This window comes from Diabrotica undecimpunctata, chromosome 1 (genome assembly GCF_040954645.1).
Source record: "Diabrotica undecimpunctata isolate CICGRU chromosome 1, icDiaUnde3, whole genome shotgun sequence".
NCBI classification, from domain to species: Eukaryota; Metazoa; Arthropoda; class Insecta; order Coleoptera; family Chrysomelidae; genus Diabrotica; species Diabrotica undecimpunctata.
In genome coordinates, this window is record NC_092803.1 from 42,744,891 (window position 1) to 42,767,240 (window position 22,350).

At 30.9% G+C, this 22,350-nt stretch overlaps 1 protein-coding gene across 1 annotated transcript; it reads left to right on the forward strand.

Moving 5' to 3' along the window:
• The first annotated feature begins 297 nt into the window (after positions 1 to 297).
• LOC140448718 (cytochrome P450 9e2-like) lies at positions 298 to 21,397 on the forward strand. The gene is made up of 6 exons (XM_072541832.1): positions 298 to 526; positions 5,040 to 5,416; positions 7,833 to 8,164; positions 8,308 to 8,515; positions 10,516 to 10,750; positions 20,808 to 21,397. The coding sequence occupies exons 2-6, from the start codon at positions 5,053 to 5,055 to the stop codon at positions 21,244 to 21,246; spliced, it is 1,578 nt and encodes a 525-aa protein (XP_072397933.1). The 5' UTR covers positions 298 to 526; positions 5,040 to 5,052; the 3' UTR covers positions 21,247 to 21,397.
• Positions 21,398 to 22,350: the final 953 nt, after the last annotated feature.

The following is a 22,350-nucleotide window of genomic DNA, read 5'->3' on the forward strand; positions in this document are numbered from 1 at the left end:
CGATCTAGCCAATCAGCCATCATTTATTTTGGCTAATAAATGCAAGAGTGCCTGATGCTCTTTAAGGAGGAAAGTCAGTACCACGAGAGAGAAACAAAGGGAAAAATGTTAAAGAAAAATTAAACAAATTAATACTCACCGAAATTGTAAAACTTAAACAAATAAAAAATTGGTTATAATTTTTTATAGCCAATTTTTCTTTATGGGTAAACGTGTTGCACTTCGCCAATGCGCCGCTCCTGATCTTATGTTTCCAATTCAATATTTAATCACGATGATTAAGTGCTGTCCGTTCAAGAATTAGTTTGTTGCTATTAAAAACACACGGAATAACATAAGTTGCGTCATTGGTTCAAAAAGTAAACAGTTTTCTTTGCAACTAAGTATCTAATTTCCATTAAATTGTGTAATTGCTAATGCTTTAAGATATATCAACGGGCTTATCTAATTGGGATTATTTTCTTTAATATTGGAATTGAGAAATAGGAGGAGTTTTCCAAATCTTCAAAGATCTATAATAAATCAGGTAAGTGGTTAGCCATTATCTAAAAATAACATGGAATGATAACATTACACATTTAATAAAGTGTTTGTAAAATAACGTTTATTATTTGATAAAGAGAAACGAATAATTGTAAAAAAGTAATAACTCACGAAATAAAATTAGGTTTGTTAATGAATTTGCTGCAAAACGGATTTAAAAAACATTATTAGAAAAACTCTTGGATCTAATAAATGTTTCACCTTTTTTTTTATTTTTAAAAATTATTAAAAAAAATTTAATTAAATAAAATGAGTTTTGATAAATTATAAATTAAAATAGTAACCAATAAAAATTACAAAATTTGTAGTATTTAATAACCCTTAATTTCATGAATGCCAACTTCAAGAAAAAGTGAGTTTGTAGTTTAATTTGTTTTTGACAATTATATCGTCAACATGAAAATTTTGTTAAAAAATTCTTAATAAGAAAAAAAAATTATATATTATTCACAGATACCCGAAAACATGTAACAAGTATATGGAAATTAAAAGTGCAAGTGTTATGTTTTTTACGGTTTTATGAATGAATTATAAAAAAAAATTTAATTATAAATTTTGCTTAGATTTTGAAATCACTCTTGCTAATACACATCATTTCTAAAAAGGTTCTTTTGCATTTATTACCTTCATTACACACAATTTTAATGTTATAAAAATACATAATATGATATTTATCGATTACAGGCTCTGACAAAGCGCAAGATGGTTTTTTTATTCTAAAATCACTCTTGTGGGAAATAATACGATTTGATAGATTTCTCCCGGTCTCACCAACATACACATCTTCACACCGCGTAAAACTATGCTATATAATACATTTGCTTTATCTAATTTGTCTATAGGATATTTAGTTTTTGAATACAAAGATGAAATAGTTTTGATGTTTTTTGTTGCTATTTCTATATTGGGAATATCCTTTAGTATTTGTATTAATTTAGGTGTTAATGATGATAATTCTGATTGTTGGATACAATGTTTTGAGATTTCGGAAAAAATGGTGTTATTTATATTGTTAAAACTACAAAATACTAATTCAATTTTGTCATGTACCGCCATCTACCAGTAAAATATCAGATTATATTAAAACATCAACAACTAATACAAATTCAGGAAAAACTAAATATAAAATAAACGAGCAAAAAATTGTGTCGGCTAGTGAACCTGAACAAAAACCTACTGAACAAAATATTGGTTCAAATACAAAACCGGCAGGAGATGCCGAAAGGAATTCCCCGACACAAAATAAAATAAATAAATACAACAAACCGAATTTCGGTAGCAAAATTTCTTCTAATTTTAATACACTCTGTCGACGGAATCATCTGCACGAATTCAAATGATTTGAAGGATTTTTTAAAAGAAACAGCGCCTGAAATATGTTTTGATGCCTGGTGAGTATGTTCCATGTTAACGTTGAATGTTTAGGAAATAAAGTACAAATGAGAGATTTATTTTTGTTGGAATTTACCTTGGATGTTGTTTGCTTCTCCGAGCACTGGCAGAGTGAAGCTGATCACCGATACATAAACATATATGGGTATTTACATGCTAGCAGTTTCTGTAGGAAAAAAAAAGAACGGTGGTACTGTAATATATGTTAAAAATACTTTAAAATTCGAAGCAAATTAACTCTAATAAATTTAATATAGAACAAACATCTGAATTTTGTGGAATTGTTCTACAAGATATTAACACAGTTGTATTGGCAGTGTATAGATCGACTAAATGTAACGATTTTAAGTATTTTTTTACAAATTTCGAAAATTTATTAAGTTCCAATTTGAAGCCAAATTTAAAAGTAATAGTTTTGGGGGATTTTATTATTAATTTTATTGCGAAAATGGCAAATACTAGTGAGCTGACTTCTATAATATCATCATTTGGAATAAAACAAATAATACATGAATATACTAGAATTACTGATACATCTGCCACTTCTATAGACAATATTATGACAAATGTTGAAGAAAATCAGTTTCGGGTAAATGTTCTTGAACCTTGTTTCTCCGATCATCGCGGGCAGTATAGCAGTATAAGCTTAACATCAATTCAGCAAAATTCAAGTGTTTGCACTAGCGCCTTTACGCAGAAGGGTATCTTAAAAATGCGAAACTTTTTATCCGTGTTAGGCTGGAACATTATTAATGATAATCTTGATGTAAATTACCTAGCAACGTTTCTAATAGATAATTATAATCTTGCAGTATCGCAATATTTTCCACTAAAAAACTGATTATCAAAGACAGAAGATGTCCGGTAAACTGGTTTAATGACAACTTAAAAAATATGAGAAATCATTTGCAAACATATAAAATATATGCTGTTTCTACTAAAAACCCAGTACATTACACGGAATATAAAAGATATAAAAATCATTACAATGCTGAGTCGAAAAGAACGAAAAAGCTGGCATATGATCAATTGATATTAACTTCAAAGAGTAGATCTAAGACGTGTTGGAAGGTGATTAACTATGGGTGAAATAAAATAAATGGTTTACATAATTCAACAACCAACATATCTCTCTTTCAATAACCTTTTTTTGTTGAAATTGCTGAGAATATTGTAAAATCCATTCCAAATACACCAGAATTACCCATCGAATTAATTTTTTCTGTCTCCAACCAATCAACAAGAAGTATCCGCAGTTATAAAAACATTAAAAAAATTCAAATTGTTTGGATACTAATGAGCTAAACGCATTTTATCAAAAGCATTAGTGAAATAATTACTAAACCTTTAACACATGTCATTAATAGTATTTTTTCAATCGGGATATTCCCTCGGGATATATATATATATATATATATATATATATATATATATATATATATATATATATATATATATATATATATATATATATATTATATATATATATATATATATATATATATATATATATATATATATATTATATATATATATATATATATATATATATATATATATATATATATATATATATATATATATAATCGGGATAATTTCATTTAAATACTCCAAGATTTTTCGTGACCTTGTAGACAATTATAGACCAATTTCCATCGTTTCGATATTCAGTAAAAAAATCGAAAAAATTCTGAAGAAGCGTCTTATATCGTACTTCGAAACAAATAACTTTTTAGTAGTTCACAATATGGGTTTAGAAAGGATCGTTCCACAACACATGCACTTTTAGATGTAATGAGTGCCATAGATGATGACCTTGAGAAGCATAATCACTCTGCCATAACGCAGTTGTGATCTTTCAAATGCCTTTGACGGTGTTTCTCATGATATTTTGCCAAAAAAAACTTCATTTTTACGGCATAAAAGGTACTCCTTTGGAACTAATTTCATCGTATCTAAAGGATAGATACCAAGCAGTAAAGTACGGAAATTGTCTCTCTGAATTTAAGCAGATAAAACATGCAGTTCGACAAGGATCAGTTTTGAGCCCTCTATTATTTATAATATATGGTAATGACTTGACCAAATTCATGGCTCCATTTAAAACAGTTTTATTTGCAGATAACACTACTTTTGTTTTTTCTGATAAAAATCGTTCAGTTTTAGAAACCACGTCTAAGTACTCAATGCTGAGTCTGAGTACTAATGCTTAATCATGGTTCTTAGCAAATAAACTTAAACTAAATGATAACAAAACTCAAAATTTAATTTTTTCGTCTACCTTCGATGTGAGTGTTAAAAAAATAATGTCAAATTGTTGGGCATAACAGTTAACAACACATTGACTTGGAATAACCATATTGACCATCTCAAAGGTAAAGTTTCTAGTACCTTATTTTTACTCAGACAATTAAAACTTGTTACAAGTGTTGATACCGTGAAAATAACGTACTTTTCCCTTTTTCGTTCATTTTTACGCTATGGTGTTATTCTGTGTGGAAACTCTTGCAATGCCCTAACAATATTTAAAGTGCAAAAAAAGCAATAAGAATAATTGCAAAAGTTAGCTACTTGGAATGTTGCAAACCGTTGTTTATTAAATATAAGATAATGCCCTTGTCAACATTATGGCTATACAGTGTTAATGTAGAAATACATAAAAACGCTGATACTTTAATTAAACTATAACTATAACTACAACTATAGCACAAGAGGTGCAAATAACATCAAAACAGTTAAGTATCGTTTGAGTAAATCACAAAAAAAACTCAATTGACTATAATATATACAATGTCTTACCTTAGGATTTAAAACAACTTTCGATGAATAAATTTAAAGTAAGTCGGAAAAGATACATTTTGAGATTTGCTTTTTACTCTGTTAGTGAATACTTTGATCACTTCAAGGCAGTATTATGCGCATTAATGTATCTTCATCTGCTATTGTATTATGTGTATGTTTATATTATCTTTTTTACTTATACATATAATTAACTTGCTACAAACAAATGTAAAATTTGTAACCGTAGTTAAATAAATCTTGAATCTTGCATCTTTAAGATATAAAAATATATCCATCTTATTTACATCTAATATTTGTTTTAGGAAAAAGTTCATAATGTTTTGGATCCTTGGAGCAATACTATTCATTACTCTTATCTACTACTACATTATAAAACCGCTTTACCACTGGAGAGAACAGGGTGTTCTACAGAAAGGCATTTTCGAATCATTCAACTTTGCATGGTTTAGTATGTTTTACCGAGTTTCGTCCGCAGAAAATATAATTAACATCTACAAGAACTTTCCTGGATCCAGATATTTCGGTTTATATCAGTTCAATGTTCCTATTATGGTAATCAAAGATGTCGATTTGATCAAGCAAATGGTGATAAAGGACTTCGATTATTTCAATGAACATCGTGCTTTTGCTAGGGAAGATGTTGATCCCATGTGGGCCAAGAATCTATTTTCTTTAACAGGTGAGTTTTTTATTGGTTTTTTTTGCACCAAGTGTCTTTATAGCCCAGTCACAATATGTACAAAAATAACTTAATTCCTCTAATTATTAATGAAACTAAAAAAACGGTTCAATTATTACTATACAGATTCACTAACTATTATTATAACTATTATTAGTTATTATTAACGATAGCTATTATTATTATTATTTTATCATCATCATCTGTGAACACTGATAGCAAATGAAGGATCATCGCCGACCGTTAGGGTTTCTAGCCCCTAAAGTTTTGCATGGTGTGGAGGCCAACCACATGCATAACTCCTCAAAAAGTCCAGTGTTGTATATCTAAAATCGTTACTTCATAGTTTGTCTTCATTGAGGAGATCATTTCAGTATCATGTATATCTTACTTCCTTGACCATATTTTTATTTCCTTTGCTAGTTTTTCTTATTCTCTTATTCCTAGTTCTTTTAAATCCCGGCTAATACCATAAATCCATATTTTTCTGGGCCTACCTCTCGGTCTCTTTCAGTTTAATTCTAAGTACTGTTTTTGTATTTCTCGTATCATTAGAGCGCGGATTATATGCAAATTGCATATACGTGCTGATTTTGCATATTTTTTCAGTTTTTGAAATAAATTTTAAGAACATTTTAATTTACCTGCATATTATGGTCACTTTACATCCAAAAATTATATTTAACAGTTCCCTCTGATAAGGTCGAAGAATTTAAGGAATTTTTAAGTTGAATGGTCGTATTTAGGTAATTTTTTTAACCTGATCTCACTGTGGTCATTAGACAACAATAGAATATTTACAAGGGACTATTTATTTTTATTACTGTACTTTTACAAAAATGAATGAGACACTGTGTTTGTTAATCATTCTACTATTGTTAGAAAATGGATAATCCCATACCATTTTAAGGAGGTTTTATGATCTTATAATACAATTGTTGGTTTGCACATTAAATATTGAGTAGGCATAACTAGACTCAGTTTAGTTATATTTTCAGTTTGTCACAAAGCTTTGGTATGTTAACGTTTATGGTTATAGCAATATAGCGAGTTTTGTTGGTTTTAAAAATGGCGAAAATATTAAAAACTGCGACGTGGATTAAGGGTATTTCCGAGTTAGAATTTAGTAAAGAAAACATTTTTTGCAAAGCCTGTTCAAAAATAATTGTTTGTGAGAAAAAGTTTCAAGTCTAGTGAATCATTATTTAAAAACAGCGCTGCATGGAAGGTTGCAAAAATGAAATGTTCAACAGAATGTTAAAAACGCATTTCAAAATGTGGGTGCAAAATCTAAGTCGGATAAGATACTTTTTCAAGAAAACTTGTGTAAAACTATGATCACAGCTAACATACCACTAAGAAAACTTCAGAATCCACAGTTTAGAAGATTTTTACAAAGGCATTGCATTCAAACCATTCCTGATGAGTCGACTATCAGAAAGAAAAATGTTCATTCGGTCTACGAGACAGTTCTTTAGGAAATATAATCTTGAATTGGCAAGAAAAACTTATACATCGTTGTAGATGAAATTACCGATGCTTGTGGCAGATATATCGTACATCTGATGATTGGAGCACTTCAAGAAAATATTTCTACAAACGCATACTTAATAGCTTCGAAGCAGTTGGACAAAACCAATTATGTGACGGTGTCTAGATTGATACAGCAGCCTCCATCAAGCTTCTTTCTTCCAAACCCAGTGAAAGAAGAAAAGTTGTTGGTGCTTCTATCTGATGCCGCACCCTATATATTGATATGTTATGTTATGAGTTATGTTGATGTTCTTTTGCCTTCTTCTGTCATCCATCATTTCCAAGATTTCTTTTGTCATCCAATCTCCTTTCTTGCATCTGGTTGTTGTATGTTCTCTGCGACTTGGTTCGATAATTGCATTTTTAAAGAATTGCCACTGTTGTTCTACATCACCATCAATCGATTCCGATATGGATTCTAGGTTTGCATTAATTTCTTGTTTCAGTTTTTCTTTGACGTCTTCTGATTCTAATTTTTGTATGTTCAGTTTATCACTTTTGTAGCTTTTTTGTATCTTTTTTTAGGTGAAGTTGGAATTTTGCTACAAGAGGATTGTGGTCCGACGCCACGTCTGCACCTGGGTACGATTTCACCGATTGTATTGCGTTTCGGTATCTGTGGTTTATTAAAATATAGTCGATTTGGTTTCTAACGATTTTATCGACCTTGTCAGCTGGCGATTTCCAAGTGTAAAGGCGTCGTTTAGGCAGTCTAACGTGTATGGCCTCCATTAATTACATTGGATGAGCAGAGTGTGACTGTAGACACAGCTGTCCGTGAATCCCTTATACTATATCGAAAAGCATATTTCTTATGGCGAAATTAAAAGCAGAATAACAATAAAAATGCAACAAAAGTTTATGTTTACTTTGTTTTTTCTAGGTAACAAATGGAGAAACATGCGATCCACTCTTAGTCCATCTTTCACCAGCAGCAAGATGAAAGGAATGTTTGTCTTAATGAACGATAACGCTGAAAGATTTGTTAATTTTTTTCTCAATCAAAACAAAGAAATCATTCCGGTAGAAATGAAAGAAGTATCTACACGATATAGTAACGATGTGATAGCTTCCGCAGCCTTTGGACTCGATGTTGATTCCCTCGCCAAGCCAAACAACGAGTTCTACATGAATGGAAAGAATCTCACCGCATTTGGTAGTATCAATACGATACTCAGATTTCTTTTTAACATGTTTCTACCAAATATATCTAAGGTAAATATAGAGATACATTAAATAAGATATCGTGTGATTTCTCATGGATGCCAAACCAGTTAACCAAGGGACCTATTAAAAATTATTATTTAGCAAACATTATAGTCAATATATTTATTTCATATACATAATACGATTTGTAGCTTTTAAACATTCGAATCATCCAAGAAGACATTGGACGTTTCTTTACCAAAGTTATTGAAGATTCTATTAAAATGAGAGAAGAAAAAGGACTAGTGAGGCCAGATATGATCCATTTACTGTTAGAGGCAAGAAAAGGAAACTCAAAAGCAGATGAACAGCATACTACTGCTGATACTGGGTATGCTACTGTTGAAGAACATCTTAAATGTAAGTTTTATCTGAATTATTTTTCTTCATTGTGGTATTAAAGATATCGGAATAAAGTGCTACTATTCCAGATATACACTAAAAATGATACAAATTTTATGACCGAAATTACGCCATTAATTGGGTATGTTAGTGAAGCTCTAAAAATCATACGAAATTTAGCTTTTTACACGCGTGAAATAATTTTTTTAAATTAAATTTGTATCAACTCGACTGTAAAATTGTTCTGAAGCTATTTTCTTGTGGCATTTTAAATTAATTACTATTAAAATGGGAATAAGCCACAATTAAAGGTTAAACCTTTAATTGTGGCTTATTCCCATTTAAATAGTAATCGACTGTAAAAATTCGATACTTTTTGATCAGAATGTTCTATCGACAAAAATCAAAATGCGTTCTTAAGGTGAAGAGTGCAGCTGTAGATGCAATGGATAAACGTTATGCAATTTTTGCAATTTTTAAGGTTCTAATGAGATTTGTAAAATGTATCACTTCTGTTGACCAGCCACTATATTTCCATTGGTATAGCCCAATCTTCAAAATCTTTAGACTGAATTTCCATTTTTGCATTTTGGCAAAAAATATGAGGGAATCTAAAACATTTACAGCTCCTTCTTTTTGATTGCACAAGTAAATTTTTTGAAACTACCCAACTTCTACTAATTCCACTCAATGCCGTCTTAGAAGTGTTTCCCGTGATGTGAGATCGTTTGTAATGTGAAAGTTTAAATTCAGCACATTTCAAATGCCTCATATTTGTTGAAAAAAGTCAAAATCGAAATTTTATGTTATAGGTTTTGAAGATTATGCTCAAAAAAAGTTTTATAGCGATCGGTCAATGGAAGTAATAAATTTTACTGATCTCATGAGAATTTTAAAAAATGGCAAAAATCGCGAAACGTTTATTTAACAGACTTATAGAAACTCACTTCATTAGCGACAAGATGCAGAAATCATTTACGAAAGCTGCACTATTCACCTTTAAAACTCATTTTGATTTTTGTCAATAAGACAATCTGATCAAAAGATATCGAATTTTTACTGTCGAGTTTATACGAATTTTATAATAAATTGGTTTCGCGTGAGTAACTGACATTTAAAATTGCCGGTCGATTTAAGCATTGTTTCTTCAAGAACGGTTTATTCTACACAAAAAGTGCTAATAAACATTTTTGTTCAAAATAATCTCATATTCATTTCTTGTTTAAAATATTTCCCCAACATCCTACGAGGAGGTTTTATGGACAAGCCCGGGGGTAGAAGTGGCAAATTTTTTTGCATTTTTTTAAGGTCTCAAACTTGACATTATCAGTAAAATTTAGGTTTTTTGTATGATTTTTAGACGACTGAACTATCATAAAAACTAATATGGAAGCAGAACCGTGACAAAAATAAGAATGAATGGCTGACCTTGAGACACAACGAATAATTTGCCCATAAATTCTACTCAGTAAGAACTGTATGTAAAGTAAAATAAAATTTACTTCTTGTTCTTTTTCATGTACCATCTCCTCTAACAAGGTTCTTAATCATCACGGAAGTGCGCACCTTGGATGTTAACGCCCTAATAATTAAATGGCGCCACGTTCTCTTTCCCTGTATTCCCAAGTCTTCTCCCTCGGCTTCTCTTTCCCTGTATTTTTTCATACATTACCACTTGAAGCAGATTATAACATTCATCTCTCATGATATGTCTTACATATTGTAACTTTCATATTTTAATGGCATTCAGCACTTTCTCTCTTTCTCTCTTATTATGTCTTCTCCTTCTTCTCAATGCCTCGATATTTCTGACGGGATCTACTAAACTTATTCTTAACATTTTTCTGTAGCCTCATAATTCAAATACTTCCAGTTTGTATGTAATATATTTCTTTTGAGTCCACGCTTCCATACCATAATATAAAACCACCAACATTATGATGTCCTTCAGACAACAGAGAACCTGCTTTATTTTGTTAAATGCACTTCTTGCTTTAATAGAGTATTCTAATTTCCAGCTGAAATAAAAACTGATATCACTAATGAAGACATCGTCGCACAAGCTCTTGTCTTCTTCTTTGCCGGTTTCGACTCCAGTTCTACTTTAATGAGTTTCTTAGGATATGAACTATGTGCCAATCCAGATATTCAAGAAAGTCTTAGAGAAGAAGTTAAAGAAACTATGGAAAATTGTAATGGAAAATTGTCATATGAAGCTCTTGTGAACATGAAATATATGGATATGGTAGTATCAGATAAATATATCTTATCCAATTTTTCTACTATCTGTATAACTGTTAAGAAAACAGTTACCTACACCTACAAGTGAGATATTCAAATAGCAAAATTTAGAATATGAAAAAGACTGTGACAGGCAAGTTCATATACATTTCAGAACTAGAAATACCATATAGTAAAGCTTTTATTGCTATTTTTTTGATAAATTCTTTCTTAATACCATTAGTATCCCTTGATTTTCATTCCTTTTAGGAATTTCAGAATATTATGTGATTTTAAATAAAAAAAATCTTATATTATGTTTCTATTTGCAAGCCATTTTCTAGTAAATTTGCCACTTTGCTTTAGAAACTTAGTATGAATGTCATCAAAGCCCGTGGCTTTTCCCGTTTTTATTTTATTAAGAGCTTTCGTGACTTCTTCAAAGGTAAAAGGATTGGTACACTCTGCTTAAACTAGACAAATAGATTTTAAGTTTTTGAGGTCTTTTTTAACTTTAATTGTGTGTAGGCGATTTTGGGTGCTCTTGAGATAAATATTATGTTGGGCACTACTGGGTTTGGTGTTACTCGATTGGTTGGGCGGCCGGATGGGTTACTGCCTCCTAGTTTTTGAAGCAGCGACCAGACTTGTCTACTTGAATTTTTGAAATCTAGATTTTCAATTGTTTTAGTCCATTTCTGGCGCCTAGCGGTATCAATGCTGTGGAGTAATTTGTCTGCAATTTCCTGCATTCCGTCTTCACAGAATTTTTCATAAAATTTTTCGCTCTCCTCAGACCATCCAGGAATATATTAATTTGCGGTTTTGCCGATGTTATTATTGCTTCTGTCAATATCTCGTAGTTTATGCTTTTTGGTGGGATCCCACTTAAGCATTTATCAATATTACTAGAGAAATCAGACCAGTTAGGTTTCCTGAAATTCCATCTGCGACGTGGAAACCATCTTATAATTGGAATGCTAATACCGATTTTGATGCGAATGGGGCAGTATTGGCTATTAGAAAAATGGGACCTTTCTTGATGCTGGTAGAGGTTGGTCTTTGTCATCATAGGTAAGAAAACAAAGATCAGGGTTATACTCCCTCTTCCAAGCTGCAGATCTAAAAGTGACCCTAACCTTGGCGTCGAAAATAATGTGGATACCATATTCTTCTGACCACTCCCAACAGGGACGAACCATTTTTGTCATTTTCAGAGTAGTTCAACATCTCATGGTAACTGTTAAACTTCTCTACGTATATGATTGGGTGTTCGTAGGGATTAAGACCATGTGTAGGCCAGGTAAGAGCAGGGGGGCTTATAAATATTAGCTATTGTGATATCGCCGATTTTCACAGTTACCTCGTGGATGTTGTTCTTAGTAGAAGTGGAAATTAAGGCTGCATTTTCCATGTTTTTGCTCTATCGTAGGTAGCACCAAGTAGATCGTTGCCTGGAATTTTTCCTCTTGAACTCAATATCAATATATCGTTAATGTGCAGAATAAATAGAAGGGTGTCTAATACACTGTCTTGGCGAATCCCTGTATTACTATCCATTTCAGATGACCATTGGTCTTTAAATTGCACTTTCTGTTTGCGATGTTCTGAGTAATTTTCGAACCACGCAATTACTGTAACTCCTATACCATATTTTTTAAATTTAAAAATCAATATTCTCCTGTCAATAGTCTTAAAAGCTCTTTTTAAATCAAGAAATACACGTACTTATTTTTATCTAAACTACTCTTTACGTGACATAATGTAACTTGTAACGCTGATTTACATGAGAATTATTTTCGAAAAGCTAATTTACTATTAATTAAAATTTTATTTTTTGTTCTGTGTTCCAATAATTGTTTTTCTATAGGAGGTAAAGTATTGATTGGTTGGAATTCTTCAGCTTTGATAGTATTGGGCATTTTTTGTATAGTGGTGTTATTAGGAATTCTACCCGTAGTAAGAGATGTATTAATTAAATTTAGCATAACGTGCCTAATGGTTTAAAAAATTTCCTTTAATATTCTGCAATTTAATGTTTCGTTTAATGGCAATTTATTGTCTAAATTGTCAATAATTTTTCGCAAATCCTTTTCGCGAATTCTCAATACTTTGAACAATACTTTCAATGCTTTTAACAAAATACTTATTAACACTGCTAGCTATTTCTACGTTGTTTGTTAACCATTTTAGGCCTGAAGCAGTTTTAAAGATTACAGAGTTTGGCATCTCTCGGCTATTATCATTGATTGATTTTTTTCAAGTTTCCACATTTGTTTGGTTTGTTTGTATACCTATCAAATTTGTAAAAATAGAACCGCCTTTTTTGGCTTTAACATATTTACTACCTCATTTCTATGTATCTTAAAAACTTGCCATTTAAGGTAAACCGACCTAATAATGGCCCAGTTGAGGAATATTTGACTTTAGACGTAAATATTAACACTTTCGCTGCTGACTTCTATGATAGATAAGTTGCCGGGTGCGGCATTAAAAACAATTAAAAACAGAACAAAAAGTAATAAAAACTTAAACACTAGATGAACAATAAAAAAACTTCAAATTCATAACGTACATAACTACGTAATTGTTCTGTACTCTTCTGTACATTGTTGGCAGTGGTAAAGCGTCATTTTACGGATTTTCTTGCCAGAGCACACTCTACATCGCTTTCTTACTGTTTTTCCGTGGCCAAAATTTTGGTAATAATGTGGACTGTTTTAATTGTCGGCCTCAGCTTGTTATTCATCCCAATGTTTGTTTACAGTCGGTAGTCATAAAGGCTCATCGAAAGTAAAACAAATTGTTTATGTAGCAAGTGCGAATTCATTATCATCAAGTGTATGTAATGTATACCCAACTTCTTGTACCACCTTAATGATTTTCTTCCACAGAGGTAGTAAGAGTTTAGTTGGTCTTGCCGATCGACACCCCCCATATGCTTATTATAATTAAAAATTGCAGTAGGTTTTTCTCTGGGTCTATTCCTTCTATCAACAAATTTCGTCATTTCATTTCCAAAATCATTAGAGATATAAAGAACTTCACGTTTGTCTTTCCATTTACCAACTAAAATATTATCAGAAAAACAAGCAATTCGCTCACATTTTTTTAGTTTTTTTTTTTCAATAACGTCTTTGGGATTATGATTCCTTCTCACATTTAGTGTTCCAGTGCAGTAAGTACCTCGATTTGTTAATATTTTAGGTAGTAGTAAGGAATATCTCTTCTGCATACAAGTTGGTTTGGCTAACGTTTAAATCCAAAATGTCGTTATTAAATATCATTTTAAAATAATCGATTGGGTCTTTGCCACCTGGTTGAACTAAAAGTTCATTTGTTTTCGAAAACATAAAATCTTTCATATTCATAGGAATATTTGTCCAGTCAGGAAATGAGTGTTCTAACACAGTTTCGTTTTCGTTGGGAACGTCATCTTGGATTTGAATCGGCATTTCATTTACTGTAACCATAAAAAAAATAATAATTTTGTTATCAGATAAAATATAAAAACTTACTCTCCCTATCATCGTCTGAATTCTCCTCGGATTCAGAAGAAACGCACTCGAAATCAGAATCAGTGTTACTGCCAATAGAATGATTACTGAATAAATCCTCCTCGTCAGTAGATTCATATAACAAAGCTAACATCTCACTTTCACTTAGTTTATTAGGATTTTTCACCAATATTTTACGTTTTTTACATTTTGAAGGTCCCGATATAGAGTCCGCCATTTTAATAAGACAAATGGTCTATACGCGAACGTAACAAAATAAATAAGCCGACAACTAACCTTCCACTGCAACAATACAATCACACTGCTCGAATTCTAAGTCAATTCTTAGTGGACTTAATAATACTGAGTTAAACCATAAAACATGTGAGCTGATATGTGACATTAAACAAAAAATGAGAAACAAAGATATAACATTTATTTGGGCAAAAAGTCTACTCCATAAAAGGTAATGAAATAGTAGACGAGCTCGCTAAGGATTCTACTCATTCAGGTATACAAGAACATATTTACACAGTATCAGACCTAATCAATTTTTATAATAAAAAAATAAATTTTAACTGGCAAGACAGATGGAAAATATTGGCGAATACTTCAAATAATCATTATAACAAGATCCATCCTGCGTTACCATCCCTAACAGAATTACCACACATATTCCATTATAATATATCTAAACGATCAGCAGCAACTATTACAAGATTAAAAACTAGTCACGGTGCTGTTCCTGCTCACCTGGCTAGATTAAACATTATAGAATCAGGAAAGTGTTTATGCGATAATATTTCCCAGTGTGATGTTAATCACATCCTGTTTGGATGTATTAAAAATAAAGTACTCTCATCTACGTTTTGTGAAAACCTAGTTAAAAGTAATGTGCAACTTCCAGTAAACATAACCCACCTACTGTCATTGAATCAGAAATCCATATACGAACTCATATGTAATCACTTATATGCATCCGGATATATAATATAAATTTAGTACAATCAAGTTTTTAATTGATAAACATAACATAATTCATTTAAAAATTTGTGGCAAAAGGACTAGTATCCATGCCAAACACACTATCATCATCATCATCACACTGCTCGAATTCTTTGAACGCGTGTCTGAGTTGACCCCGCTAATTTGTATCCCCTACTCTAGCATGTCCGAATGCCGAATGCCGTCTCATTGGGAAATTCTGAAAACGGCGAACATATTTTAAATTCTTTGTGCCTTAGTAACACGCTAACAAGATGTGAACTATCTGCTGCATATGCTGTATTTAAAATGCTCTGTTAAATTTAACTGGTCAGATGTCACGCAAGTATATTGTCAGCACCTGGCAAAATAACTTCAAGTCACGCATGCGTGACATCAGCAGTGAAAGTGTGAGAAAGAAATGAGAAAATGGATTTAAAGTGTAGTTGATAACTTGATGTTTTCTTTATCAAAATATTTAATAAAAAAATAAACAATGTGTTTTTATTCGCCAGAAAAAAATTGTTTTCACTAAAATGCAAAAAACTTTAATTCCGACCTATGTTAAAAAATTAGTGGTAATTCCGGCCTAATGGTGATTTAATTCCGTTCTGTATATCAAAAGAATTATCTTTTTTTTTTGTTTTAAACTGTATACGAAATTTTTTGTAAATATGTATTTTATGTTTTCACGGTAGATATAAAAAATACAGAAGCACAAAAAAATATTTTTTATATAAAAGAGGCATAGAAAAACTAAATAAAATAAGACGATGTACATACGTAATACATTTTGAACATAAAAAACAACAACAAATACTCTCGTAAGCTATGTAGCAACAGTTTTTTTTTCATTTATTGCATAAGAGCAAAGAGATATGAAAGACCTACAAATTATTTATCACAGGTATAGAAAAAAGACTCCTGTTCTTAATGTACTGAGGTGGTGCAATTAAACAAACAATTTTTTGATAATGATAACCTATTTGTTCCATAGTTTTGATTTTGAGTTTATTTTGTGTTATTTTTTATACTACTCCTGGAAAATTTTTCTCCTCATAAACGTCATACAATGACGTAGTCACATAGTTCGTAGTCGCCCACCTTTAAATCCATAGAATTGTTAGCTTTCGCCTTTCTATAGTTTATTTTTATGAACGAGAGAGTAATTAGCATAATTTTAACTGGTAGCTCCGACCACTCCATGGGCGTGCTCAAGATTAATTGAAAAATTACTTTGAATAATTGTAAAAAATAAATGAATTATTTCAGTGTTATAAAGTGTTATGTGTATGTAAACAAAAGTGACCTCTTTTATCACACACTATATTAGAACTGACTGGCCTACATTAAAAAGGATTTTAAAAAATTCACATTTTTTTTAATTTTTAAAAATTACAAAAGAGAAAAAGAGTTTTTAAAACCGTCTAAGGTATGTTAAATAGATGAACAAAAATATTAATATAAAACTTACAGCTACTTGTTACAAATCCAAATCAGATTCAGAAGATGAACTTTCAGAACCAAGATTTATAATAACTGGCTCGATCATTTTATCAGTAATATTGTCCAGCTTCCACATTTTTTCCTCTTCTTTAATAGTGTGATTTACTGCCTTTTCCCAGTTTTCAGGTTTTACATTATTTACGGCCTCCAAAAACAACTGTTTAACATCATGAATTTTAAAAGTGGTATTTTTTCTTGAAACTTCACTCTTTATCTGTGCCCATACCAGTTCAATCGGGTTTAATTCACAATGATATGGTGGGGATCTAAGTACTGTCATTCCACGATTTGTGGCAATTTCATCAATTTCGTATTTTTTAAATTTTTCTTTATGAAGGGCACACAACGAATAAAGTTCCTTTCTTATAGATCCGGGATGGTACGTAATATTTTTTGAACTCAGCCAATTCTGCAAGTCTTTTTTTAACCACTTGGTTGTGGGCAGTCCTTCTATAAGTCTGGAGTGATAACTTGCATTATCCATTACTATAACACAGTTCTTAGGAAGAAGATCTATCTATTATCTATTGTTCGAACCATTCTTGAAAGACATCAGCGTTCATGTCTTCATGGTAGTCACCGGTACGAGTTGATTCAAAAGTTAATAAACCACCTTCAACAAAACCGTCTGAACTGCCAATGTGTACTATTATCAGCCTGCGTCCCTTTCCTGATGGTGGGTTTAAACCAGTAGATAAGTTATTTACAAAAGCGTGCCTTTGACTTGTAACAGTTTCATCCTGCCAAAATTTATTTGGTGTATGACCCTCGTTGATCCATGTTTCATCAAGATAAAATATTTTTCTTTTTTGGTTTTTCATTTCCTTTATGGTTCTTAGAAAATGTCTTCTCCATATGACAATATCGCTTCTTTCTAATAAAATAGACTTTCTGGGATTCTTTTTCCAGCGGAAGCCTATTTCTTTTAAAAGTTTCCATAACGTACTTCGACTCATTTCTGAGTAATCCTTATCATCTCGAACTGAGACAAGAACTTTATCCAATGTTGGAAATTCTTGTCTAAAGAAGAATTCATGCACTTTCCGTCGAAGTCCTTCTTTAAAATGATATTCTATTTGAAATTTTGGTTTCCCTGGAGCATTACGTGGCATTTGAAAACTACCACATTTCTCTTCTTTAATAACTCTGTAAATCGTAGATTTCCCAACACCAAGTGTACTGCTAACTAACTCAACGGTCTCATCAACACTTTCACATAAACGTTTGTCTGTAAATGATTTAAAACAATTAAATATTAATGTTTTTTCATTAACTGTTAGAGGACCAATTTTTCGGCGTTTACACGGCACTTCCAAATTTTCCATAACACTAGTATACACAATAAACTGCACCTTGCAACTGAAGTACCTACTTTTAGTGAACTGTTAAGAATTTTGAATACGCCACTTGGACCTTCCTATATACAAAATGGAAAAACCCACTATCACATTTTCTGTGGAATAAGTTTAGAAGGTAATTATCTAGTCAATTACTGTCGTAGATTCCTGGAATTAAAGAATTAAATGTTTGATTGTTGAAACCCTTACTTCGTGGAATGCACTCATTTCAGATAAAATAAAACGTTTTATTTTATCTAAAGAATTAAACTTTATTTTGCAAATAGGCAAAGAATTAAACTTTATTTTGCAAATAGATAAAATAAAACGTTTTATTTTATCTAAAGAATTAAACTTTATTTTGCAAATAGGTAGGTACTTATTAAACTTTTATTGGTTATATATAACCAATAAAATAAACATCTTACATTTCTTGCAAATTCATTAGTACCTGTTAACCTCCATCACTCCGACACTGGCAACCTTATTTAGGGATTAGTAACCCTCACAACTATTGTATTCTATTCTGCTCCAACCTTTATACCTGATGGTCATACTCAATTTAAAATTGTTTTCCTATATACTTCTGTAAACTTGTTGACAAATATCTGTTTTTCATTGAGTCACCCGTATCAACAGTTTAGGGATTTGCGTACATAATTTATTGTTTTATTACTCTCTCATACATAAAAATACACTATAGCTCTTTCACCTGTTTTTCTTCTAGAACTAGCATTTTTGTTTAAAATTTTATTTTCTTTTTTATTTGTTCCATCTATCTCTCCTCTTTCTTTTTCTTCATTCTCAATGTTTAGCTTCATTCTCTTGCCATCAGATTCTGCATTTTTCTTCGTGATAATAGGTGCTTTTTTCTTTTTCTTCATGCTTTTGTTTTTTCCTTGCTTGGTTTTTATTTTTTTTTAGCTTCTAGTCTTGTCTGGTACCTTGCAAAATTTCTTATCCTCTCCTCTGTAACGAAGGAACGGCTATCTGTCAAATTTTGCGATACACGAGGTCTTACTTCCGGATGCTGGGTTAGGGAATGTTAGCACCATTTATTTCCAGAAATTCCATGCTTAAATGGATTGGCTCACTTTAGATTTTTAATGAACACTGCTACGGTGTTAATATGCTGATCGCGTGTCATAGGAAAACCCGCGACAGCCAAAAACAATATCTATTTTAATATCATCACTAGTTAAATTTAGTTGTCGTCTAATATTTTCGGGCACGTACTTTTGCATTATTTTATCTTTCAAAGTACTTTTTGATATACAATACATATTGGATGCTTTATAGGCAGACATGCCAGTTTTCATGTCATTTAGGGTCCGATCCAGTACATCTTGTGAATATTTTTTTCTTTGCATTGGCTTAGGCTTTAATTCTGAGAATGATTCTAGAAAAAAAAATTAAATGTAAATAATTGAGTCTTTTTTTGTAGATACCATGTCAGGCTAAATTTGAGTTAGGGCAAAATTAGAGCACATGCGAAATATAATAAAATCTAATACTTCCCAAAATAAAATAAAATAATTTTAATATTTTTTTGTACTTAATTAATTGTCAGACTATTAATTAACAACAACAACAACAAGTTGAATTAAAACAAATCACCAACATTCGTAATTACGGCCCATTGGGCTACTACATAGCTACTAAAATTGTGCCCTAATCTCTTTTTGTTAACCCTACTTTGTTTTGGCCCAAAAACTAAAGTGTTTAAAAAAATGCAACTATTAACCATTTCTAATAAACAAACTACTGCATGTAGGTGAAAAAATATTTTCTGTAATAATTTGCAAGTAAATATTGTTAAAACTGAATTTCTCAATGCTTGCTTGAAATATTAAGGATTGACGACCGCTTTCGAACTGAGTCGTTTGATTATATCAAACTGACTAAAACAAAAGCTAAAACATGTCACCCAACCATTTATACATAAAAAAATTTCTCGCTAGGATACACACGCGCCGTAATATTAAGTTTAACCAACTTAAACGTATTTATAGGGCGTTAATAGGTAGTTTTACCTTATGTTGATTTTCAATGACGTCAATACATTTTTTTAAAATCTTTATAAGCTGTTACGCTGTTTAATTTGATTAAGTTCCTTATAATCAAACCAAGGTAATTTTGATTGAAACTGACATGTTACAGTTGGTGTCATGACGTTGATTACGTTTTCATAATTTTGCTAAAGTTGCTGATAAAAAATATTAACATCAACATAATCTTAATTAAAGTGACACATAATATAAGACTAGTTTTGATTTTATACAAGTTATGATTACATAAATTTCTAAACTTAAAAATATTACCATCAGTTAGATTATAACTAGGAATATCGGAGATATTTACTGGAATAACGGAGTGATCAGTTATTTTTGGACAGTCGTGAACACAAGCACCTATATTATTTTGATTAGAAAGCACATAATCTACCAAAGTTTAGCTAAAGTCAGTAATACGGGTAGGATTACTAATATATTATTTTATCCCATAAGCTGAAAACATTTTTTTATTTTTTCCCCATAGAAATTACTAGGCATTAAGTCTATATTAAAATCACCAACTAACACACAACGATAGTTTGCAGTAAATGAAGCATCACATATTTCTTCCTTTTATGTAAAATTGATTTTAATAAATGAAATATCACTTCTTTCAATTCCAAATTATTTTTCATAAAAACAAGTTACAATCTTTTTAAACTTGTAAAATGTTACGACAGATTAATGTGATTAAATTGGTTAATATATTTTTAGAGTGTCTACGAAAATGGCCAGCAATGCCAACATTGGACAGACTCTGCACCAAACCATATACCATTCAACCAGTTCTACCTGAAGAACAGCCAGTTCAACTGAAACCGGGAGACATCGTAAGTCTACCCATATACTCCATTCATCACGATCCTGAATTGTTTCCAGATCCAGAAACTTTTGATCCTGAAAGATTCAGCGAAGAAAACAAAGCAGATATTAAACCTTATTCTTATATGCCATTCGGTTTGGGACCCAGGAATTGTATTGGCTCCAGATTTGCACTTCTAGAAACAAAAATTCTGTTTTTCTACATTTTGAGATATTTTAAAATAGTTCCTATTGAAAAAACTGATATACCGATCAAGTTGGATAAGAATGTATTTCAGTTTGTACCAAGCAAAGGTATTACTGTGGGATTTGAACGTATTAAATTATAATATATTTCATTTTTCATAGAAATACAAAATCTTCTGTTTTTCTGTTACATGTGATGTATTATCATTTCTTATGTATCTATGAACATTTTAATCTAAAATAATAAATAAGGTTTTATGCTATTATGGTAATGGATATATTTTGTATATAATAAAATATTAAAAAAACAATCTTCTGGTTTTATTATTTACTTGGTTCTACCTTGACTCATCTTTTATTAAAATTTTATTTATACCCGACAATGACGAAAAAGCTGAAAAAATCTTATACCTACGGATATTTGAAGGTTTTAAAATGTATATGAGAGATAGCTCATAGCTCAAAAAACATAGTATTTTGTTTATAAAATGTTTATTATACATTCTAAAGAAAAATGTTTTAAATAAAAGCTGTATATAAAAAAAACGGGTGTGCCAGTCCAGTGGGACTGCCGGTAGAAGTTATACTTCTATACACGCGTTCGTCGTTACAAATTTATATGTCAATCTGCACAATCATTACATATGTAATGCTATAGGTAAGAGAGAGCAGAAAGAGAAAAAGAATTAGGTATACAGGTATATGGTGCATCGTTTGCTGTATATAAACATTTGACCTGTAATAGGAGTATAGTAAGTAAATAAAGGATTAAATCAATATTTTAATGAAAATATATATTTTTATTTTCATATATGTATAAAAGGAGTTGAATGCAAAAATTTTTTTTACACATACTCTGCAGTAAAATTCATTGTTAATTTTGTTATTAATATAAAAATAGAATACAAGACACTGCCACATAATTCAATATTCTAATACAATAAATTAAAATGCAATATTCATAAGTATTTAAAAATGACAATATACATATCTTACGCATATGTTTAATCTACCATGATAATAATATTAACAAATATTAAATATAATTACTATTTAAATGGGAATAAGACACAATTAAAGGTTAAAGTACGTTGTTATGTATATTGTCGTTACTAAACAGTCGTTAATAAACGTACTTTAACCTCTAATTGTGGCTTATTCCCATTTAAATAGTAATTACTTTAAAATGCCACAAGAAAATACCTTCAGAACAATATTAAATATGTTAACAAAATGAACATTTTTAT